General features: G+C 41.7%; 1 protein-coding gene and 1 long non-coding RNA gene across 4 annotated transcripts in view; both read right to left on the minus strand.

The window, feature by feature from the left end:
- Positions 1-1,859: 1,859 nt before the first annotated feature.
- LOC135580428 (uncharacterized) lies at positions 1,860-12,229 on the minus strand. The gene is made up of 3 exons (XR_010474962.1): positions 12,127-12,229; positions 2,418-2,545; positions 1,860-2,174 (listed from the first exon to the last, which is right to left on the minus strand). It is a non-coding gene; the product is annotated as an uncharacterized LOC135580428 (long non-coding RNA).
- Positions 12,230-18,911: 6,682 nt separating this feature from the next.
- The window catches only part of LOC102090989 (uncharacterized), a 35,862-nt gene continuing 34,103 nt past the window's right edge, over positions 18,912-20,670 (minus strand). For all 3 annotated transcript variants that reach the window (XM_065075414.1, XM_065075413.1, XM_065075415.1), the window contains exon 11: positions 18,912-19,565. In XM_065075414.1, coding sequence (XP_064931486.1) covers positions 19,370-19,565 — 196 coding nt within the window. In that variant the 3' untranslated portion in view covers positions 18,912-19,369. The remainder of the gene's footprint in view (positions 19,566-20,670) is intronic.

Raw genomic sequence — 20,670 nt, forward strand, 5'->3', positions numbered from 1 at the left:
AGCTATCCCGTCTGCACCAAGCCTGACTGTGGTCACAGATGTTATGGTCAGCAGCTGAGATCCTAGGGGGTCACAGTGCCCTGTTCTTCCCTGCCAGAGACCCTGCAGCAATGGTCCATATACTTCATTGCTAACTTTAGTAAATCATTCAAAATGCTGACTAGCCCATAATATAAAGGACAGCTGTGATTTACTAAGTCTCTCAGGCTGGGCAGAGCAGAGCTTTCTGTGTTACCTCAAGCTAGAAAAGGATGAATTTTCAACAGACCTCCTCAGGATATTTTAATTTGTAGAAATGTATTCAAAGCATGAAAGCAGACGGACAATATGTGAATTATGAACTAATTGGAGGAAGATGGAAATGAGAAGGTAAATTTCATTTACATTATCTCCCTTTTTACGCTTGCTAAGGTCTAAGGTAAAGGCTTGGTCTCTTTCTGGTCCATAAAATATGGATTGCTATTTTCAAACTACATCAACACTGCTAATAGCCATTCCCATTAGTCAGCCGTATAATAGCATTATGATGCTATGAAATATTGACACGATAAAACAATGTAAGCCAGAGGTTACTGACAGTGCACACTGATATTGACAAATAAATGCAGATTTTTTAATGCACTGCTTTTGCCACCTTTCTACCTGGCTGACAGTATATAAAAAATATTTTTCAGATCCTTCACTGACTATTGCTAATGTCAGTTGACAGCAGAGGACCACTGAAACTAATAGGATTATTCCCGCTGATGATTTCCAGTGTGGAAAAAAAATTTGGGAATTTGGCTAAAATGGGGCCAGCACTGAAGACCGTATATCTCAGCCAGTGAAGTGTGAGGGAGTCAGATGGGGGTGGAGGTGCAAGAAATCAACCAAGGAGGTGCAAACTTGCTGGACAATGCCCAACTTTTTGGAAATGTGAGAACACAGAAATAATCAGGGAGGACAAGGTGATTGACCTGGTTGTTTCAGCATCTTTCTTCCACCCACACACCTTCTCTGGAAGGGAGCTGCCCCATAGTGTATCTCCTTCACCAGCTAGTTGCAAAGTCATCTTTCTGCAAAACAAATATGCATAAACATATAACCATCTGTCCCAAAGGAGTATTCTATTGGACATTCTTAAATATTAAAGTAATTTATAACACCTGTTTAGTGCTTATTTTCCACCCTAAATCTTACTTGCAATACTTTTTATTTTGTTAGGTTTGGGCAAATTTAACGTAACATATAATGATACCAAGAGGGAGAAGCCTATTTTTCCAGAAAAAAAAGATTGCTCACCTACTAGAATATATTCCAGAAGCATTAAGTGAGAAATTATCTCTTTAACAGAAAACATATCCTCTCTACTAGAGGCTCCTATTCACTCATGTTTTCTTTACTTCTCGTCTTTCATTATATTCATTTTCACTGTGTTACTCTTCTTCCCTACGTATCCACACAAAATTTCAAACGTGGCCATTTCTATTTTCCAATGACTCCAGTGATGCCTCCTCTTTCGCAGCTCTGTGTCTCATCAGAAACTGGGATAAGGACTCCTGCCAGGCAATGGTGCTTTGTTCACCGGTGTTTGCAGAGCAATTGGGCATTCTCAGGTGTTAAGGTTCAGAGTCCCTGTCCTGCATGTGGTTCAGGCTTCCTCTGTACCCAAGAGGATACTAGCACAGTTCTGTGTTTCTCCTGGAGAACACGTCTGCTGAACTACTCTCCACCTCCCAGGAGTCCACCCTAGGACTGAGCTCTCCTTTTTATTCCTCCAACCCATCTGTTTTAATGATGACTCATTTCCACCACACATAAATCACCAACTCCCCCTCATTTTCTTGGAAGAATCTTTATTCTGTGGTACATACCTCCTTATCCATTCCTGTAACCAGCTGTCCTTCCTCTGATGGTTTCTAACAAGACTGCTACAGAAAATCCCAAGACTGGGCAAATCCCGTTCTGTGGCAATGTGGTGATTTTGGCACCAGGGTATCCATCCCACTCCTGAGATGACAGAACCTGAGTAAGAGTCCAGAACAAGCAGTGGCTTTCATGTTGTCTTCCCACATGCTCTGTTGCCTCATGTTTGAGGCTGTATGTACCGCAGGAGGGTACAACAAGGGCAAACTGAGGAGAAATTGTCTGGTGAGGCTTGTTCCAGGAAGATGCATGTTTCTGTTCTCCATTATCTGCAGGAGTCAAACAGAGGACGTGTCAGTGTGAGCTGATGGGTAGTGCTGAGCTAAGGGGAACACAGCCGTGCCTGAACAGCTCCTGTGTGCCTTTAACAACTCACACTTCACAGGCAAGGTCTGGGTAACACAGGAAATTTCACCACCAGATGCTGTAACCCCTACCTGCAGACACAGACAAGGGAGTGGAGTAGCACTGGGTGAAGAACAAAAAGAGGGAAGGATGGGGTCACTGCTCACCTCCTGCATCCTGGCACTGCTGGGACAATGAGGTCTCCCCTTACTTTCGACCAATGTGGGATACATTATCTTGCTTAGGATATGAAGCATAGATTTTGGTTACGGAGGTGCACAGATGCTCTGAACTGCTGTACAATTAAAACAAAAGCAAAACAGAGAAATAGGAGCAATGAAGGAAACAATAAAAAATGAAAGGAGAAGACTGAGCTGAGGCAGGCAGGAGATATACCTGCTCCCCAGCTATGACAATGAAGTGGGTCCCTTGGCTGTGCCCATATTACAGGGTGTCACTGCCAACCCCACCTGCCAGATGGGACTCTCCCTCCAAACTGCAGAGTGTTGTTAATTGTTGGACTTGATCCTAAAGGTCTTTTCTAACCAAAATGATTCTATGATTCTATTATATGAATATGTTCTCCTGAGTTAGAAATTTACTCTGCTGATCTGACTCCTTACCAGAGCAATGTTTAACAGATGTAGCAGAAAGCATTACAAGTTGTGTACTACGTTGGTGAGCTGATAGGTGAAGCATGGGCAGTTAAAAATATAGTCAGAAATAAATTTTCAGCCACAATAGATAAGTGATATGCAAAGCAGTTCTTTGTTCTTACTATTTACCTTGGTTTAGAAGCTGATGGCAACCCTCCAAAGAAATTAGTTTAAACTGAACACTGAACTCAATTTAATTAGTTTTAAGGTATTGACACCATAGTAAGAACCATCAGACAAAACTTCAGTGCTTGATCAAACATACAGCTTTATCTGTGTCCGATGCGAGGCTTTGCTGCCTAAACCTGAAAACTTCTTATCACTTAATGGCTTGGCTCGAAAGAAAGCTAATTTGGGATGGTAAGTGGATTGACTGACCAATTTGTGTTTTAAGACTAATCCACATGTGCTGTACTTCACAGTGCTCCTTGGTGAACTCCTCACCTTGTTCTGAAGCTTTCTGTATGAGCTATCTTCTGTGACAAGTGCAGGGAGATGCAGTGAAGAGTTAAAAGTGAATCTCCTGCCTCTTTGAACTGTTTTCTCAGTACTGCGTGTACACAGATACACTTTTGATGTGTTAACTAGAAAATCTGACTGAAAAAGAACAAAGCAGCTGTCACTGAAAGGAAGACACTGACGAAGAACCACACAGCCTTTTATTGAAGAACTGTCAAGATTGATCCTACAGCACTCAGTTTGTCTGTAGTATTTATCAAAGACCTAGATCAGATGAAGGAAATTAAAAAAAAAAAAATAAAATTCTATCCACTGGACATTTATAAATGGTATCTGAAAATGCATTACATTTAATACACCTATGAGAATGGGTTTTTAACAGTTCAGGGACTGGAATATAAGCTCACCAGTATTTTTCACAGGGCTTGGAAAATAATAATTTGTCATTGTTGAGCAAACCCATTTAATTGCCTGCAAAGTTTTAAGTAGCAAACTTGATTAAAAAATGTTCTGTGCAAATAAATAAATGAACTCACAGAAAGCTCAAAATCTCTTGCCTTTAAAGGAGAAGCAAAGCATGCAATACATCCTTGTAAGTTCTGACTTTCATGTTAGAGTTGCACCATGCAAGGTCAAAACAAGATCAGGAGACAAGTGTGCCAGAACCTCCCCAAACATCCGGGTAGGATGCATATGTCCACATGAGCAGAGGGCTTAAGGCATTTGCCGCAGGTCACACAAGGAGGCCTTTGGACAGTCAAATCTGCAGCCCTAAGGGTTTCAATCCAATACTCTACCACAAGGCCAGCTGCTAACTGAACATCCTTGCTGGCCAAGGATGAAGCATGTGGTGTGACAATGTGGACTAGGGTGATAGGTATTTCACAGGACTGGCAGTGACTGCCATTGAAATGATATTAAACACCAAAAGCCACTCTGGATTAACGTCACAGGTCCTGGTCCTGCACCGGGCTCCTCGAGGGGACACGGCAAAACCTGTGGTTACTGTGTGGTATCTCTTGGCAAATGCTGATAGTTTAATGATGAAGACTCTGGAGATATCTCCGACACAGAGCCAACAAGACAAATTCTTCTCCATCAGCCTGTCTTCAAAAGTAATAAAAACACTGTTCTTTCTTCCAAAGAGGCAATTGTTGCACAAATAGCTCTGAAGTACTGTGCAAGTGCTGATTAACATTCAAATCCTACTCACCTATACACACACACACACACATATATCCTTTGGGAGCGCAGGACGGTTTAGACTTTCTGTCAGCGATGGAAATGGAAGTTGCACTAAGCAGTTGTGGAAACCCATGTAAAAATATGTTTTGTGGCATTTCCCTTTCTGTAAAAGTACCAGCAAATCCTGGAAGCACTGGTGCACTATTCTGTACTCTGAGCCATTTCAGGCACTGCTTCTCATAGGCTATGAAAGTGGTCACCAACCTTTCTTCAGCCAGGGCTCACCTGAGAAAATCAGGAAGAACCCGTAACCTCACAGGATCCAGATCTTTACACAACACTCACACATTTTCACTCATGATGGGTAATACATCCGAGCTATCAAGGCAGCCAATGTTTCCATCTCTCCTTCCAGAAGAGTAAAACCACATCTCTGAACAGGAAAGGGCATTTGACCAGGAAAGGCATATATATGGTACATCAAAGAACTGTCCATAGAGGGTTCATGCACACTCTCTTTGCGCTGGCAAGCAAGATGCTTGCTAGTAAGGTAGTCAGGCTTTCATAATTAATTCGCGTGCCTACCGAAGAGCACAGCACGGGCCTGCCTCTCCCACAAGAAACAGCCCTGGGAGACGTGGCAGTGGGTTAGGCAAAGCAGGGGTTAAGGAGTTGGATTGGGAATAGACGTGTGTCTCAGTTTGACAGTCATTCGCTAACTGGGGATGGGTGAACAGATGCTCTCCGAATGCTAATGTCACTCATGGTGTTCTACTTTGGGCAGACTTTCTCCACCAGCACAAGTCATCTGGGAAATGGCGGAGCTTGGAGGAGCTGGTGACCGTTCTCCTTGGGCATCGGGGCTCTGCCCAGCAAGAGCTCACTCCAGTGCACATGGCCAGGCTAAAATCCTTTGCTCAAATGTGATTTAAGTGCCTTAAAATAGCATTGCCCCTTTGTGATGGCCCTCACCAAGGGGTGGATTTCTACAAATCACCTGGGGATGGGGCCTTAGCCATGGAGCTAACCACGTACACTGTAAAAGACATTTAGCAAGTCCTTAGCCAGCATACCTTAGTCAATTTAGATACCAGTTCTGTATTCAGACCGGCTCCTACTCAAACTCCTGCTTTTGAAGCACCTTTTGAAGCTGAAGGGTCTGTGCTATCAAAGCCAGTGCATGATCCAGACCTCAATTAACAGGCTGCTTGGATTAAGGATGTATGCAAAACCATGGGGATCTGTGACATCGTGTAGCAATCGTTAACAACAGTTACTTAAATTGCACTTGGAAAAAATACATTTATATAAACTTTGAGCAGAAGACCCATAACATTTAAATAACCTTGGAGCTGTCCATTACAAACAAAAGAGCAGAGCTCTTCCTTAGCTCTGCCCATGTAAACTTTCCCTGAAATTGATCAGTAATTTGCCCCAGGCGATTCCAGAGATATGGGACTCTGGGTGTACAGGAAGAAGCTTCCTCACATAGGATGCTCTCAGTGGAGTAACACTGATTTGCACCACTGAGAATCTGTCCCAGAGATTTTACTTTTTCTGAAAAACACTTCCCGCTGTGGCAGACATAACGCCATATCAAAGGCATGTGCTGTAATACACAATAAAGATATAGCTTTCATAATTTTCAATTACACTTCCTCTGCAATGATGTTAGTGAATCTCACCCAAAAGTAAATTATTCAGTGCAGATGATATAGAAATCGTTTGATGAGTGTCACTTTTCCATTTAAAGTTTTACCAAGATCTTCTTGGATAAGGAGTTCTTTTTTCACATGACACACTTCATATTTTTTTTCTGTCCCTCACCTTCATTCAGCACCCTATTTCAACTTTTTAATATTTCTTTTTTAACTAAACATTGAGTAGCCATTCAGATAGGTCTATTCAGGGGAAGTGCTCATTCATTCAGTCAGAAATGCTGTTATATATGTTTTATTTAGTTTTAAGGACACTTTTTTTTTTTTTTTTTAATTTTGAGAACACTGAAATCTAGAGCCAAATACGAAATAGCAACCTTCTTTCAAGGCAGGCTTGGAGGGAGAAGTACCGTGGGCTGCACTGGGAATCCTTTTCTTTCATGTAAATAAGTAGTTCGTTTACAAGAGCTTTTTAAATGGAAAAACATATCCAATACACCAATACATTTAAACTCAGTCATATGGTAAAATATAGAAAACTGAAAAGCTGAATTCCAGAATGTTTTTATCTTTCTTTTCATGAAGTTACAGACACATTGGAATCTAATTAAAAAAAAAAAAATAAATGTCCCCTTAACTTCACAGTTATTTTCTTCTTGCTGTATTTCAGATATGTGTGACAATTAATCATTTGATTTTCCATATACTTTTTCTCTTCTACCAAGCTATTCAGAATCCTGCCAGCAAATGAAATCCTAGGTTTATTTTTATGTGACACAAACTCCTACCTTTATGTCTGGATCACTGATACATTCCTTATCAACTCAGCCATACTGGTCAAGAAGCACCAGGTAACACTGTAAGTGTTCTGTCAATTCTTCCTGTTTGGAAATGGGTGGGTAGCACCCAATTCCAGCCATAACTATTTTTGCAAGTGTGGAAGCAAGGGAAGGAGCTGGAGGAAGAAAATGAAGTTTGCACATTTACAGAGTGTTTGACCAATACACAATGAAGCCTTTATACCATTATAGTAAGTCAGCAAAAAAAAGCCCCATCCATATCTGCTGGAGAGAGGATGGTGAAATTTCACTGACGAACACATATACCAAGACAGACCAAGAAGAGCTTTGAATAGGATAATCAGCAGTTTGTGTCCAAGACTAAAAGATGTAGCAGCAAAGGAAATAAAAAATGATGGAAGCCTGGATGAGAGAGATTTAACATGTGTTGATGTACAGGAAAGGCTGCATCAGCCACAAGGGGAGGCGAGATGACATTCTTCACTGTTTTCCTCCTTCTGCCTTAGAGTACTGCACCTGCCCACATTTCCCTAATTCTTAAAAAAGGCCTGGCTCTATCTGCAGCTTCTGACAAGTGACACATACCTGTACAAAACCCCAAGTTTGAGCATCTGTCACTGAACACATCAAAAGCATAGCAAAGTATACTTGTTTGTCCTGGCCTTTATCCTACATTTGCCTTTTTTTTTGGCACCCGTTAGGCAGCGTGACTCTGGTTCCAGCTTGTTGTAAACAGCCCACAAGCAAAGGTCAAATACAGTCTTTATCTCTTGAGTCTTACATATTAGCAGTATTTTTCTTGACCCTCTAGAAAACATTCCTGAAAATAAAGGCTTCCCAAACATACACAAACATGCAAACTTTTGCCCTCCACTAGCAACAGAGACATGCAAACTCCATCAGAGAACAGGAAGTTTTCCAGTGGGAAGATACACCACTGCGTTACACTGCTGAGGACTCTAAGTCCCAATGGAGTTCGGCACCTGCAATTAATACACTCTTCAGGAGAAGAAACCACAAAACTCAGGAACTATAGTTCCAGTGTATAGACCAGAACCATTGTGTTATAGGCTAGTACACCAGTATTACTCAGAAGTAGCTCATAGGTGAGTGATAGAACAACCAAATCTATGGAAAACCCCTTATACGAAGACCTGGAAATGATTTGGGATTTTTTATGTTAAAGAAAAGGGCATACAAGAGAAGCAGGTAACAGAGATCGACTAGGACCTTCTGGTCTCCCCCACTCAAAACATAAGAGGAACATTAAAAGATGAAAAATTTAAGCCTGAGAGTTACGATTTTTACAATTTGCTCAAGAAAGTCTTTAAACCCTACAACACTGCAAGATTAAATAAGGGACTGGACATTCGTACAAATTTCACTATCCAGAGAAGTTCTAGCTCTGCTTAACAGCCGTCTGGTAAACACAATACATCATGATTTTAGCCATTCTTAGATTTTGAAGTGACAGACCAGCGTGGAAAGCAAAAAGCTCATATATCCTTACTGTTGGGTTTTACTTTAGAAATGTTAGAGTTGCCAGAATTTTGGGGCTCATGTGCCACCAAAAATCCATTGATGTTCCTACTGATTCCTATTCTAGCAATGGAGAACTGATAGACTTAACTAGTGTTGTCATCTAACACAGATCCATACATCAGCTACAGATCATATACCCTTGCCATATAACCAGATTGACAGCCCATGCTGGGAAAGCTGGTACAAACTTTGACTACTGCTGGCATGTTCCTTGTACAGACTTCAACTCAAATGTGCACAATACTCAAGGAAACAAGACCATGGCTCAAAAGACAACAGGACACCCCTTTTTGCAAGCCGGCTTACCTCTCTAAGCCAGTGATCTATCAGGAACGTGATTCCTTCCTACCACAACCACTCATCTCTGAAAGAAAATTTGTAATTCCTGTTCTTGATTTCCTTTCAACCTGTTTCTCTAAAACAATCTTCCCCTCAGGCAACGTGAGTCTCCAGCCTTTGTTTGGCTGAAGATGTAAATATTTGGGCACTCACAGATTTGATATATATATACATATTTGTTGGAACATTTACCACCTGCTATTCAAAGTTAAATCCATAGATTACAGAAAACAAGTTCTTTATCGCTTTTTGTCTAATGCAAAATTAAAGACAGCTGAAAGCCTACAAGCTTTCTCTTGCTTGTGAGTCAGTTGTAGCATAATTACCCCTCTAAGGCTTGAATAGCAACAAGGAGACAGATCTTTGCAAAGGCCCATCATCCCAGCAAGAGCTCCAGGAGCTTCTCTGCTCCTGAGGACATTAAATCAGAGGTCATTATAGCAGAGGCCACTGACTAATGAAAACTCCTTGGCTGTACTGTGCATGAGCACTCATCTGCCAGTGATAAAGGCTCACTTGGCTCCTGAAGCGGCGAGACCCAGGGTCTCCACAGAACACAATGTGCCTCCTTCCAAGACCAAAGCAAGCAACACCGTAGTGATGTATTGTGCAGGATTTTCCCAGCCCCATTCTCAAAATTGAAAGGGGATTTTAGAGGTCTGTGAGATCTTTACACAGCCAAACCCTTCATCTGTGTGAGGTCAGGTCTACTAAATCTGCATTGCTTTCCCAGCGTGGCTTTTCTTCCATGAGGTAATGAAGCAATACTAGGAACAAGGTCCACCACCTGACTATGGGCAGGTCTCTCCTTTCTCCAGGCATCTCAGAAACTTCTTCAGACTCAAAACCAGATGAAGCATCTGAATGCCTGGTTACTGTCATTTAAGTGAGGTTCTGCCAGGACTGAAAACCAACCAACCAACCAACCAAACAAGGAGATGAGTTTGCCAGGAGAATTGCCTTGTGTTCTCATGCTAATTGTTTTCACTAGGTTTTCAGATGGTGACCTGGGGTGGTATAAGCAGAGCAGACCATGCAGGAGCAAGATGTGTGTGGAGCATATACACTGGTACAGCAGAGCTGGTGCAAATAGTCGTGCAAACTGCAGCAATGCTCGGACCTCCATTATCAAACTGGGCTTGATTCTCAGTACTACATACAGGCAGGCCTCTTTAGGTTTATTTTTGTCTGTGAGCTTTAAAAATATGCTTGAATAAAAACTTCCATTCCTAAAAGAGAACAGGCATTTCAGAATTTCCCAGTCCCTTGTGACCACTCTCAGTAAACAGGTACCAGTGCAGTTTCAACTCCGAGCACAGGTTTCAGTCTCCAAGCACAAAACCAAACTGTTCATCTGGTAACTGCTTTTTGCACTTAATTGTCTATGTTCAAATATTTTTGAATAGCCAGCCATGTGTATGGGACTTACATGACATAGATGTAATGGTACACACAACAGCATAAGCAATATCCTCCAGTGAAGAAGGTTTGGAAATCTGAGAAGCAGAACCACTGGTGGCTGGTCATTACACTGACTGTTTGGATCTGACTGTTATAGGAAAGGTATGTCTCTGCTTCCTAATGAAAAGGATAGACAGATATTGAAGAAGAGTAAGTTGGACTTTAATTACTGTTTTTGATGTCTGATCTATAAGTCCCTAAATTTTGTACAGGAGTAATATGGAAGCATCATAAAATTCCACTGGGATATAGAGGAGGTCCAGTTTGCAAAAATATCCTCTTCATAAAGAAGCTCAATGCCCTCTTTTGCTTGGCAAACCATCATGAATTTATGATGCATTGCATTTGGAAGGCAACACGGTGCACAGCTGAGGCAAGTTACTGAAATGCAGGAAGAGTAAAAGCAAAATGTTCTGAGAGTGAGGGTGCATATGGGGATGTATTTGAAAAAAAGTTATATATGTATAAATATACACACACATTTGCTAGAGAAAATGTATATGAATTTATAAAAAATCTAAACTTCTCACCAGTCAAAAGTTAGAAATGATGCAAAACGCATCTGCTTTGATAAGCCTGTTATAAATCTCACAGCTTGAAGCTTTTAACTGACCCTTTCCAGTTCATGAATATTTTAAGCGAGCCCAGTTTAATTTAAAACAACCTTGGATCAATATATGCATTTATTCTGGCATAGTCCAAATTTCAGGTCCTTGTATTATCAAAAATTGTATCATACATCTCCAGTTTGACTCCAAATCTAGGGTTCATTCAAGTCTCAAGCTCAAATTAGGGGTAAACCTACATGGACTGAAACCTAAAAAAGTCTGTATGGAACTTGGCCAAGCAAAACAATTTGGCTAACTATATTTAGAGCAATCCTGTGACATAAAGTCTCTCCTATTGCACGAAGCTGATGCTCAGAGAAGCACACAAATGCCCTGGAGAATAAATGGTTTCCAATATTACTTTGTGATGGTGTTCAGCACAGGATATCAGTAAGGAGACATTTCTCCATACCAAGGAAGTCCACGCTACCTAGCTTCAGAAAACCCACCTGCTTGTTCCCCAGAGTACTGGTGGAGAGAAAAGATGCCAACCCCACCAAGAACTGACACCTAGAGGGGGGCACCTTCCATGCAAAAATAGTTTCAACAACCCAAAATCGCTATTGTCCTGAACACATTTTGGAAGTCCTCTTGCCTCTTCTTCACCTGGGTGCGTAGAGAGACTTGTAGGCTGAGAACTGCCAGGCTGACAAATTATTATTTGAAGATTCTTGGGATCTTGGGGCACTTGTATGACTTTGCAAGACTTGCAAAAAGAAGATATTTATAAGAATAACTCTGAACCTACTGTCCAGTTTAAATATTAATGAAATTAACAACTGTTCACTGTCCCACACATCAGTGTTCTCCACCTCTCATCTTCATGTCACTGAGAGGCATTTCTTAATAACTACGGTGAGAATTAAATCCTGCCTTCCTCTAAAAGTCGATGAGAGTTTTGCTCTGAGTCATAATTTATTATGTACTTATGTTTTTCCTTCCTGGTACTGTTCATTTTTTTAAAAAAAGTTCTCTTGAAAGACACTAGCATATATTCTACTGCACTAAATATGTTTTTAATTTATAAACCTTTCTTTCCATACATCTCCATCACAGCAAAATACATTTGGTGCCATTAACGTAACACAGATCCTGTATTAATCCAAGCATCATGCTTCTTCTGTTAAATTTTGTAGCAGCGACAGCCACCTGGCCATCATCTTCTCACCTGGTGTTGGGGCAGCAGCCAGCTCCCTGCCTGCGGTCCTTTGGGTGCTCTGGGATACCCTTGCAAGCACAACACCCTTCAGAGACTTCTCAACATCAATTTCTGTAAGAAGGACAACCTAAATCAGCTTCCAGGTGCTTTGGTAAAGAAAAAAGCTATTGGTGATTTTAAATGCAACAAGTAACAGATACAAAGCAAAGACTGCATCACAGCTCCAACCTCTCTACCTAATCACACATGTTAGTGGTAATAAAAAGACAGAAACAAAGACAGGTTTTACACTTCAGATGCATTTGTGGGAGCTTATTCTGTGAATAGTTTGTCTGTATAAGCAATCTCTAAGGAAATACCTACATAAACATCCAGCCTGTGACTTCATTAGGATGCTCACTGACTCTGTGGGAAGTCCATAATAATCTCTATAGAAAGAATGCGATCAATATGTTATTGAGAAGATAAGTCAGTGTCAATGTTAATGTTTAAATATTCATCTACTTATACCAACATCTTGTCTGTTACTGAAACAACAGGAATATTCAAAGATTAACTCTACATAAAAGACTCGGTAATTTTTTTCTCCAATTCCTTGTTTTTCTCTCGTCAGTGCTATGAACAGTTGTTAAGTAGAACAGGTTGGCATTTTTTCATCAAAACGTTACTTATTTGAAAAATGGGTCTTGGAACAAACTAAGACTTTTGCAGAAAATTTTCATTTGGGGAAATTTTTCAGCTTGTTGTCAAGAAAAGTGAAAACTGAAAAGAACTCATTTTCCAGGATACACAATAGTTCTGAATATATAATCAAAAGAGCTAAAAGAACCAGACGGTATTTGTTTTAATCCAAAGAATTTGAAGGGAGAGAATATAAAAGGACTCATATTAACTGCAAGCACATTTATGAGGAGCTTCAGAAGAGAGAAGATTTGCTTCTTCCTTTAAGACCACAAGACTAACTCAGGAAAGTACCAGAGGAGAGAAGGAGGGAGGATGACTTCCTAGGATAGCATTTGTGACCCACTCAAGCCATTTCTACCACTCAGAAGAGACTTCCTGACATTTCTGCATTTATTTCTGTTTAAAATCAGAAATAAAGAAAAAAAAAAACACCTTTTTGTAGAAGATTAAGGAGCATGTGAAGTCCTTAGAGAGAAGGACACTGAAGTTCATTGAAGCTGGTTTTCCGCGTGGTACTAATGGAGGCTCTAAACATAACCTAAATTTCTGCCACCAGAGGCAACAGTTCCCTGCAAAAGGGGATAAAACTGATCTCCCAGACAATCGCACTGCCCTGAGAAATCCTGCTGAAGAGGATTAACATGGTTTCATGCAAGATGGTGAGTACATCTACCTGAGTGAGATATGGAAAATAATATATGGTAATGAACTCAGTCCCACAACTAATTCATCTCTTACAGCACAGGCGTTGTGCACCATAGCAAAAGTAAAACAACACTTCCAACACCTTATTCATAGGTTGGCATTGAAGTACAGCCTGCTACCATTTCTTAGGTGGGATTTGAACATCAGAATTGGATGAGTGGTATGACAATAAAAGAAGCAATGGAGACAAACCACACTGTCATTCAGAGAGGTGTGTAATGGAATAGCACAGTATTTGCTATTTTGCTATTTACCAAAAGCCTTGTTTTAATTGGGGCTGTAATTAAAGCCCTTAATCATTCTGAACAGTTTTAAATGAATGGCTTCTCTGATGCATTAGCATATCATTTATGCAACAAGTGTATATGTCAGGTAGAGTCCGTAGTCTGTCTGGACGTAGTAGGTAGCCTATGGAAACCCAAATCTATTTGTTGGTATATTAATACAAATCTGAAAATACTAGTTTACTCATTTAAGAAGCTGTTACAAACTGTCAAGCAAAAAAAATATGTATCTCACGAATTAATGAAGCTTCCTAAAGACACAAACTGTGTCTGTACATAGCATGTTATGCTCATGAAAGGGGAGCAAATAGAGCATGGCAGAAAGCAGTTACAGCTGCCGTGTGGGGCTATGTCCCAAAGGACATCTTCCAGGGGAGGGCATATTGTCCCCATGTCCAAGCCAGTAAGGGCTGAATTAATTACCATTGAGCCCCAGTTTGGGAAAGGACTTAAACAAGAGAGGGAATGGGCTCTAAAGCCTTCCCTTATACCCAGATACATTTTTAGGCCACCCCAGGATTCAAGAACATATTTACATATTCAAATGGGAAGGGACTGAGATGTGAGTTACTTGTACTCACACTTGAACAAAAGTCCTCCTGTGCTTGCTACCGCTGACAAAGTCCTGGTACCAGAAGCTTCATGGGTTGCAACGGAGTCTTCTCCGGTGCAAGTAAATGAAGGCTGAACCCAGGCCTTGGCATTGAGAGGCATTTCTGGACAACCTGTGTGTACTGGCAATGTACTCTGCTTGGTCCCTCTCCACTCTTCTCTATTTGCCTTGGTACAATGAGGCGACAGCAGCAACACTGGCAGCAGAGCAGGTGAAAAGGGTCAGATAGGACAGGTGGAGAAGGGAGAGCTCTGGAGAAATTGGAAAGAGGTACTGAATGGAGAAAAGACACAGGATAGCTGAAAATCTAGCAGCAAACACTCACTGTGATTTGGGAGTTTTGAAAAATGTCAACCTGTTCTTGTGAGAAGGCATATGCTGTGACTGCTTTGGGGTTCTCCGAGGAAGAGTAAGTATTTCCCTTTGCTGCTTTAAAGAATTAAAACAGTGTGAAAATTAATATATAATCAGATTTATAATCACAATGTAAAACACATATGGTATTAGGCAAGGCTGGGAAAGATATCCAGTTTTCAATCCTCAGCTCCTTGCATTTCCCTTCCCAAAAACTGTTTGACTCCCTCTCTTGAAGATCATTAACCTCCCTTTACCAGGTGCTACTGATCTCTTCTGCTCCTCCATCAACTGACCAGAAAGGCATCAATAGCCTCCAAAGCTTCTTGCTCCCTAAGGGACTGAGAAATGCAAACCCTTTCAGCTGCCAATCCCTTTCTAGGCAAGGATGCAGTAATTTGCCACAAAAACTTTTACTCTAAGGAACTGCTGACTTGTTTAAGAAAATGTTCCAGAATGGGTTTTGCTGAACTTCCAGCAAAACATTGACGTGTTTCTGAGGAAGAACTGGTGGATTACAGTGCTGTGGTGGACTCCACAGGGAAGCTCTAGCAGAGGGATGGCAGTCCTCAGCAGAGCACATCAGTGTCTGGGCCTCCCAAAGAGCCGAAAACTGTGAGGACTTGTGTCCTCATGGCACCTGGTAGGTCCAGTTTCCTCCACATACAGCAGAGAGCACCAAGAGCCACACGCCACAGTGCACAGTTTCTTCTCCTGCTTCCCATGGGAAATTTGAGTGGTACCCACTGCATTTGCTCCAATTATGTGCTGAAACAGGTAAGTAAAATGCACCTGTATGAAACACTTTACTGACCTGCTACCCTTGACTTTGCACACCTGCATACTTGAGACACCCATCTCCCAGATGCCATCCAGCATGAGAAATGTTATGTGTACACTTCAGGGTTGCGGCAAGTGCGATCAGCAGGTATTCCAGGTCACTGGTCTCAGGTTACTAAATGTCACCTGCAGCACCTATGACTTTGGAGGTATCACCTTAATGTGCTGGTCTTTCAGAGTGACCAATGATGGATGGATGAGATAAAGGTATAAAATCCCTCTTTTACTCTCAGAGGCCACAATAACATTCAGTCCTACTGCCATGTCAAGCTAAGTCTGCATTTTAATATATACATCGAGGAGACTGTGTTTAAAAAAAAAAAAAAATCTAATATTATGCTTTTGAATAGAGAATTTACCTAAGTAAATAATTATTTTTAAACCCAAGATTTAGGCAGCTTTAGTATTCCACATTATGCTAATGTTTGACAATTACTAAGTGTGGGTATCAGCCAGCATTTTTTTTTTAAGTTTAATTTAAAGCAATTTGACATGGAAAGGTTATTACTTTAGTTGCCAATAAAAGCTGTACTTTTAACATAAGTGTACACCAAGCCCTAGGGTATGTGACTATTATCTTTTCTGCAATTATGTGGTGTTCTACATAAATGTAAAAAAAAAAAAAAAAATCTTAGAAATATCAAAAGTACTAACTTAGCTACAATATAAAAGTTGAAGAGCAGAGCCGGGAAGCCCAGCTCCCGCAGACACAACACAGGTTGAGGTTTCCTCCTAGAGGTACCGCCGGGAACGGCGCCTCCGCCCGCCGCCTCCGCCCGCCCTGCCCGCCGCCCCGCACCGCCGGGCTGGGGCTGGGCTGTCCCGAACGGCCTCATCAAATACAGATGCTGCCATTTTGCAGCTTCACCCACATCGGTCCTCAGAAAGATGCCTCTTTTCTATTTTTCTTTTCCACTCCAGGTCTTCCGTGCTAAGAAAGGAAAAAGGGTTTTCTTGCCATCCCCCTCGAGCTTCTGCTTTTCTCTTATAAGTGGAAATTGCAGCTTCCACTTGCTTCAGGGCTGTTTTGCCGGAAGATACCCCGTAGATGTGTTATCTGTGGCAGGGTGCAATCCTGCACCCGGTGAGGAGCCTCATGCCCAGGTAGAAGCCACGAGGCAGCAAGGCACAGATCCCAACCCAAATGTGAAGTTTGGTCCCATCAGACAGAAGCATCACTGCATGCTCAGCCCTGTGTTTTGAGCAGAAATCAGCCCTTTCCCCCAGGAAATTACAAGTGAAACCATCAAAAGCCACAGTGATGTTGCTGTAGTTCCTGAACAGCTTAAGTCCTGGGTATAAGCATGTGGAAGAGAGAGGTGAAGGTCTATCCTTAGGAAGACACAGGCCCACTCACACATGCATGGGGAGAGGCATTTCTCCCCTGACCCCTCCTCTCCTCCAGGATTCCTTTCTTTGGCCACAGTGAGGATACCACACAAACCAAATGTTCTGTGAGGCTGTCTGCCCGTGCAGGGGCTTGGTCCCAAGTGCTGTACTCCCTTGGGCTGCTTCATCCTGAGACCCTCCTGTATCATGGGGCGAGTACCAATGACAACAGCCTCTTCTGCATGGGCACATGACGGTGTCTCCAAAGAGGGTCCAAGCCCCACATCAGCCTGTGTGCAGGTAAACTGACTCTCTGCTCTGCCCGCTCAGCCCTTCAAAGGCAGAGCCTGGGGGCAAACAGATCAGAGCAAGACAAGCACCAGTCCAGACACTGAAGGCTGCTTGGTTAAGAAATAATTCTGATTTTTTTTTTTTTTTAAGTCTGGGTTATTTTTTTTTTCCTGTCTGGGTTTTGTTTTTAAAGTTAAATTGAAGCTTGCGAAAGTCAAGCATGACCCTTGCCGGCTGAAAATCTTCCCAAGAACACTGGGCACCAGGGCAATGAACTTCAGCTTCCTGCAATGCTCTGCCAGCGCCTTTTGGAGCTAACCTGCAGCCATCTCCAGACAGGGAAAGGGTGTTCAGCCTTAGAAACTTGTTCAGCTCTTTGTCTTTCTACTGAGAAAGCGAGAACATTGGTCATAGTTCCAGTGCCAACCACAGTTCATGTTTCAAATTAGCTCAAGTTTGTTATTTTACACTTTAGGTAGGAGCTGCAACAAACTGTTCACCAGCAGTCCAAGCGATCGTATACAAGCCCCTCTAGGATCCCTTGGAAGAGCTCCTGATGAGTTCACCAATGTTTGCACATTAACCTCTGGGTGAAAAGCCAGCCAGAGGGATGTGAGAACTCCACCGAGCCCTCCAGAGCATGACACAAAATGATGCAAGTGTGGGAGCTAGGAGAGAAAAGGTTTTGTGAGCCCAGAAAAATAATAAAACGTTTAAATCCTTAATTGTTTTTCTTGAAGATTTATCAAAAATTGAGCTCTCCTTAAGTCTGTGAGTTTGCAGCGCATTGTCAATAAATTAGATCATGCACACAAGGTAGGGATTTCAAGCCAAAAAGCTCTAGCCCTGAGTCGCTTAACAGCAACACTCCCCAGAAAAACGGCTAGAGATGAAACATGAGATATGTATTAATTATCAATGGTCTAATAGAAAATTTAATGAAGACAAGTATCTTCTTGCACTTTATCCACAATAATGATGATAGTACGTCAGCGGGATGCATACCTTACAATGTGGCAGCGAATGTCAAGTCTGAAACCATTATAGCAATTCACCACAATAATGGCTAGCCAATGTATGGACTTGTAGCACTTAATCAAAGTAATGACATTCATCCAAAATTATTTATGTTATGGTAACAAAGAGCTGCCAAATGCAAAACAAATGACATGAGGATTTGCAAGTGAATTCCTTCCCGTAAATTCTCCTTAGGTTATGCTTAAAGGCCCTCAGGATGGAAGTCTGTATAAATTCAGAGCGTTATCAAAACGGTGGTGTTATTGTGCCACGTTTTACTGCCTATAAGCAATGAACCCAGCAGTATTGCTGAAATTAGCTCTTCAGCCAACAGAACTGTACTGATACCATTTGAGCTGGCCCTGATTTACACCTGAGAGCTGTCTTTAGAATTTTACAGAAGGAGAAAAAACTTTGGAAGGAGACCTTTGCTCATATCCACCTATCAAGGAAAACAAAGACCCAGTTGTATCAACACTTATACACGCATTTAACTTAAAGTATATGAGCAGTCCCCACTTACCTCAATGGGCTCTGGATTAGAGCCATCATAATTACAAAGCATGATTCTCTATTAAGTATAGTACTTTTCTTTCAGGGGCATTTATGTGGGTGTTTGTATAAAAACACTGTCAAAAACCAAGAACACCAGTAAATATAAAATGGCAACATTCAGGTTCAAATGCAATGAACTAATTTATTTTTTTAACACTACATCCAACTGTTTTTCACCACTCACAGATGTCACTGGAACAACTTGAATACAAAAAAATCCTAAGAACAATACACTACACAGACCAGCTAATATTGATAGCTTTAAAAATGCCCCTGTTAAACTAAATAATAGCCAAATCTCACTGCAGTAAATGTGCCTTTATATCGTTAAATGCCAATTTAACTGAAATATGAATGCATAGTGAAAAACTTGAAAATGTTGAAAATGAAAGATTTTTTTTTTTTCTTTTTCCTGTTTTTGCATTATACAAGTCTCCAAAGCAACACCCCAAAGAAGAAAACAATAATTTCATATTAGCTGGTCACTTAGCCACACAAGCCAAAACTGGGAGTAAGCTAAACATTAATACACATTTTCCAAAGCGAACTATACCCGAGAGGGGAGGCTGCAGGATGTCCTTTACCACAGGCTCTGGCCACCCTCAATGACCAGATTATGGCCTGTCATGTAGTCTGAGGCTTCAGAGGCCAAGTAGACGACAGCAGCCTGCAGGTCGGTGACCCGGGCCAGCCTCCCAGCAGGGATGTCCTCCAGCCAGCGCCCCACCAGCGGCCGCAGCTCCTTGGAGCGGATGAGTGGCGTGTCAACGATGCCCCTGCAACGAGCACATGCACCAAGAGTTTAGGATCGGGTTTTCCCCAAAAGGAAAGGCAGCACTTATAGGTTTTGATGATGTTAATTCAGAAGGAAAAACCATGGGAATAGCACAAAAGAGAGGCAGAAGTCAGACCTGTTCTGTCTCTCATTGACCTCATTAATGTTTATAAATATGTAAAGGGTGAGTGTCAGGAGGACGGAGCCAGGCTCTTCTCAACAACCGATGGTAGGACAAGGGGCAATGGATACAAACTGGAACACAGGAGGTTCCACTTAAATATGAGAAGAACCTTCTTCTCAGTGAGGGTGACAGACAGGCTGTCAAGGGGGGTTGTGGAGTCTCCTACTCTGGAGACATTCAAACCCGCCTGGACGCCTTCCTCTGTAACCTCAATCTGTGCGTTCCTGCTCCGGCGGGGGGATTGGACTGGATGAGCTTTTGAGGTCCCTTCCAATCCCTAACATTCTACGATTCTATGATCCTATGAAAACTTCAATAGCGCTTCTTCTGTATTGCCCTTTGCTGCCAAGGGGCAGGCTTGGAGGTTTTCAGATTTTCTTTAAAATGACTATGCAGATTACAATGTCTTCTTAGCTGATAGCAATACGCCCTTACTTTAGGTTACTCATTGTAATAACTAGTTTATTTATTTTTTTTATTTCTTTTTTTTTTTTTTTTTCTTTTTTTTCTAAGAGAAAACAAGCATGGCTTTAGAACCAAAAGCTGCTTGGGTCTGGGTCTGTCACAGCTCTTGGGAGCTGTCATCCTTCTACTGATTTCTCTTCTGATCACTTCGCAGCATAATGTCACACATGTTTGTGTACAGCCCAACTTCGCAGATATCAAAAACCAGGAAAATCAAAAGTCAGTGCCCTTCTGGGCACCAGACCCTTTCCACACAAAACAGGAGAGGCAAAGATAAACACAGCACACTCCATGAGACTCTCCTTAAACCAATAACCCAACAAAACATGCTGCATTTACCTGTCTTGCCTCTTTTACACTACTGAGTGACTACATCATTATTTAAAACTCTGCTAAGTTCATTTTCTTCAGGTGCCCTAAAAATGAGTGACGATCCAGAAAGCACAATGCAGGGCAA

The sequence above is a fragment of the Columba livia genome, chromosome 10 (genome assembly GCF_036013475.1).
Source record: "Columba livia isolate bColLiv1 breed racing homer chromosome 10, bColLiv1.pat.W.v2, whole genome shotgun sequence".
NCBI lineage: Eukaryota > Metazoa > Chordata > Aves > Columbiformes > Columbidae > Columba > Columba livia.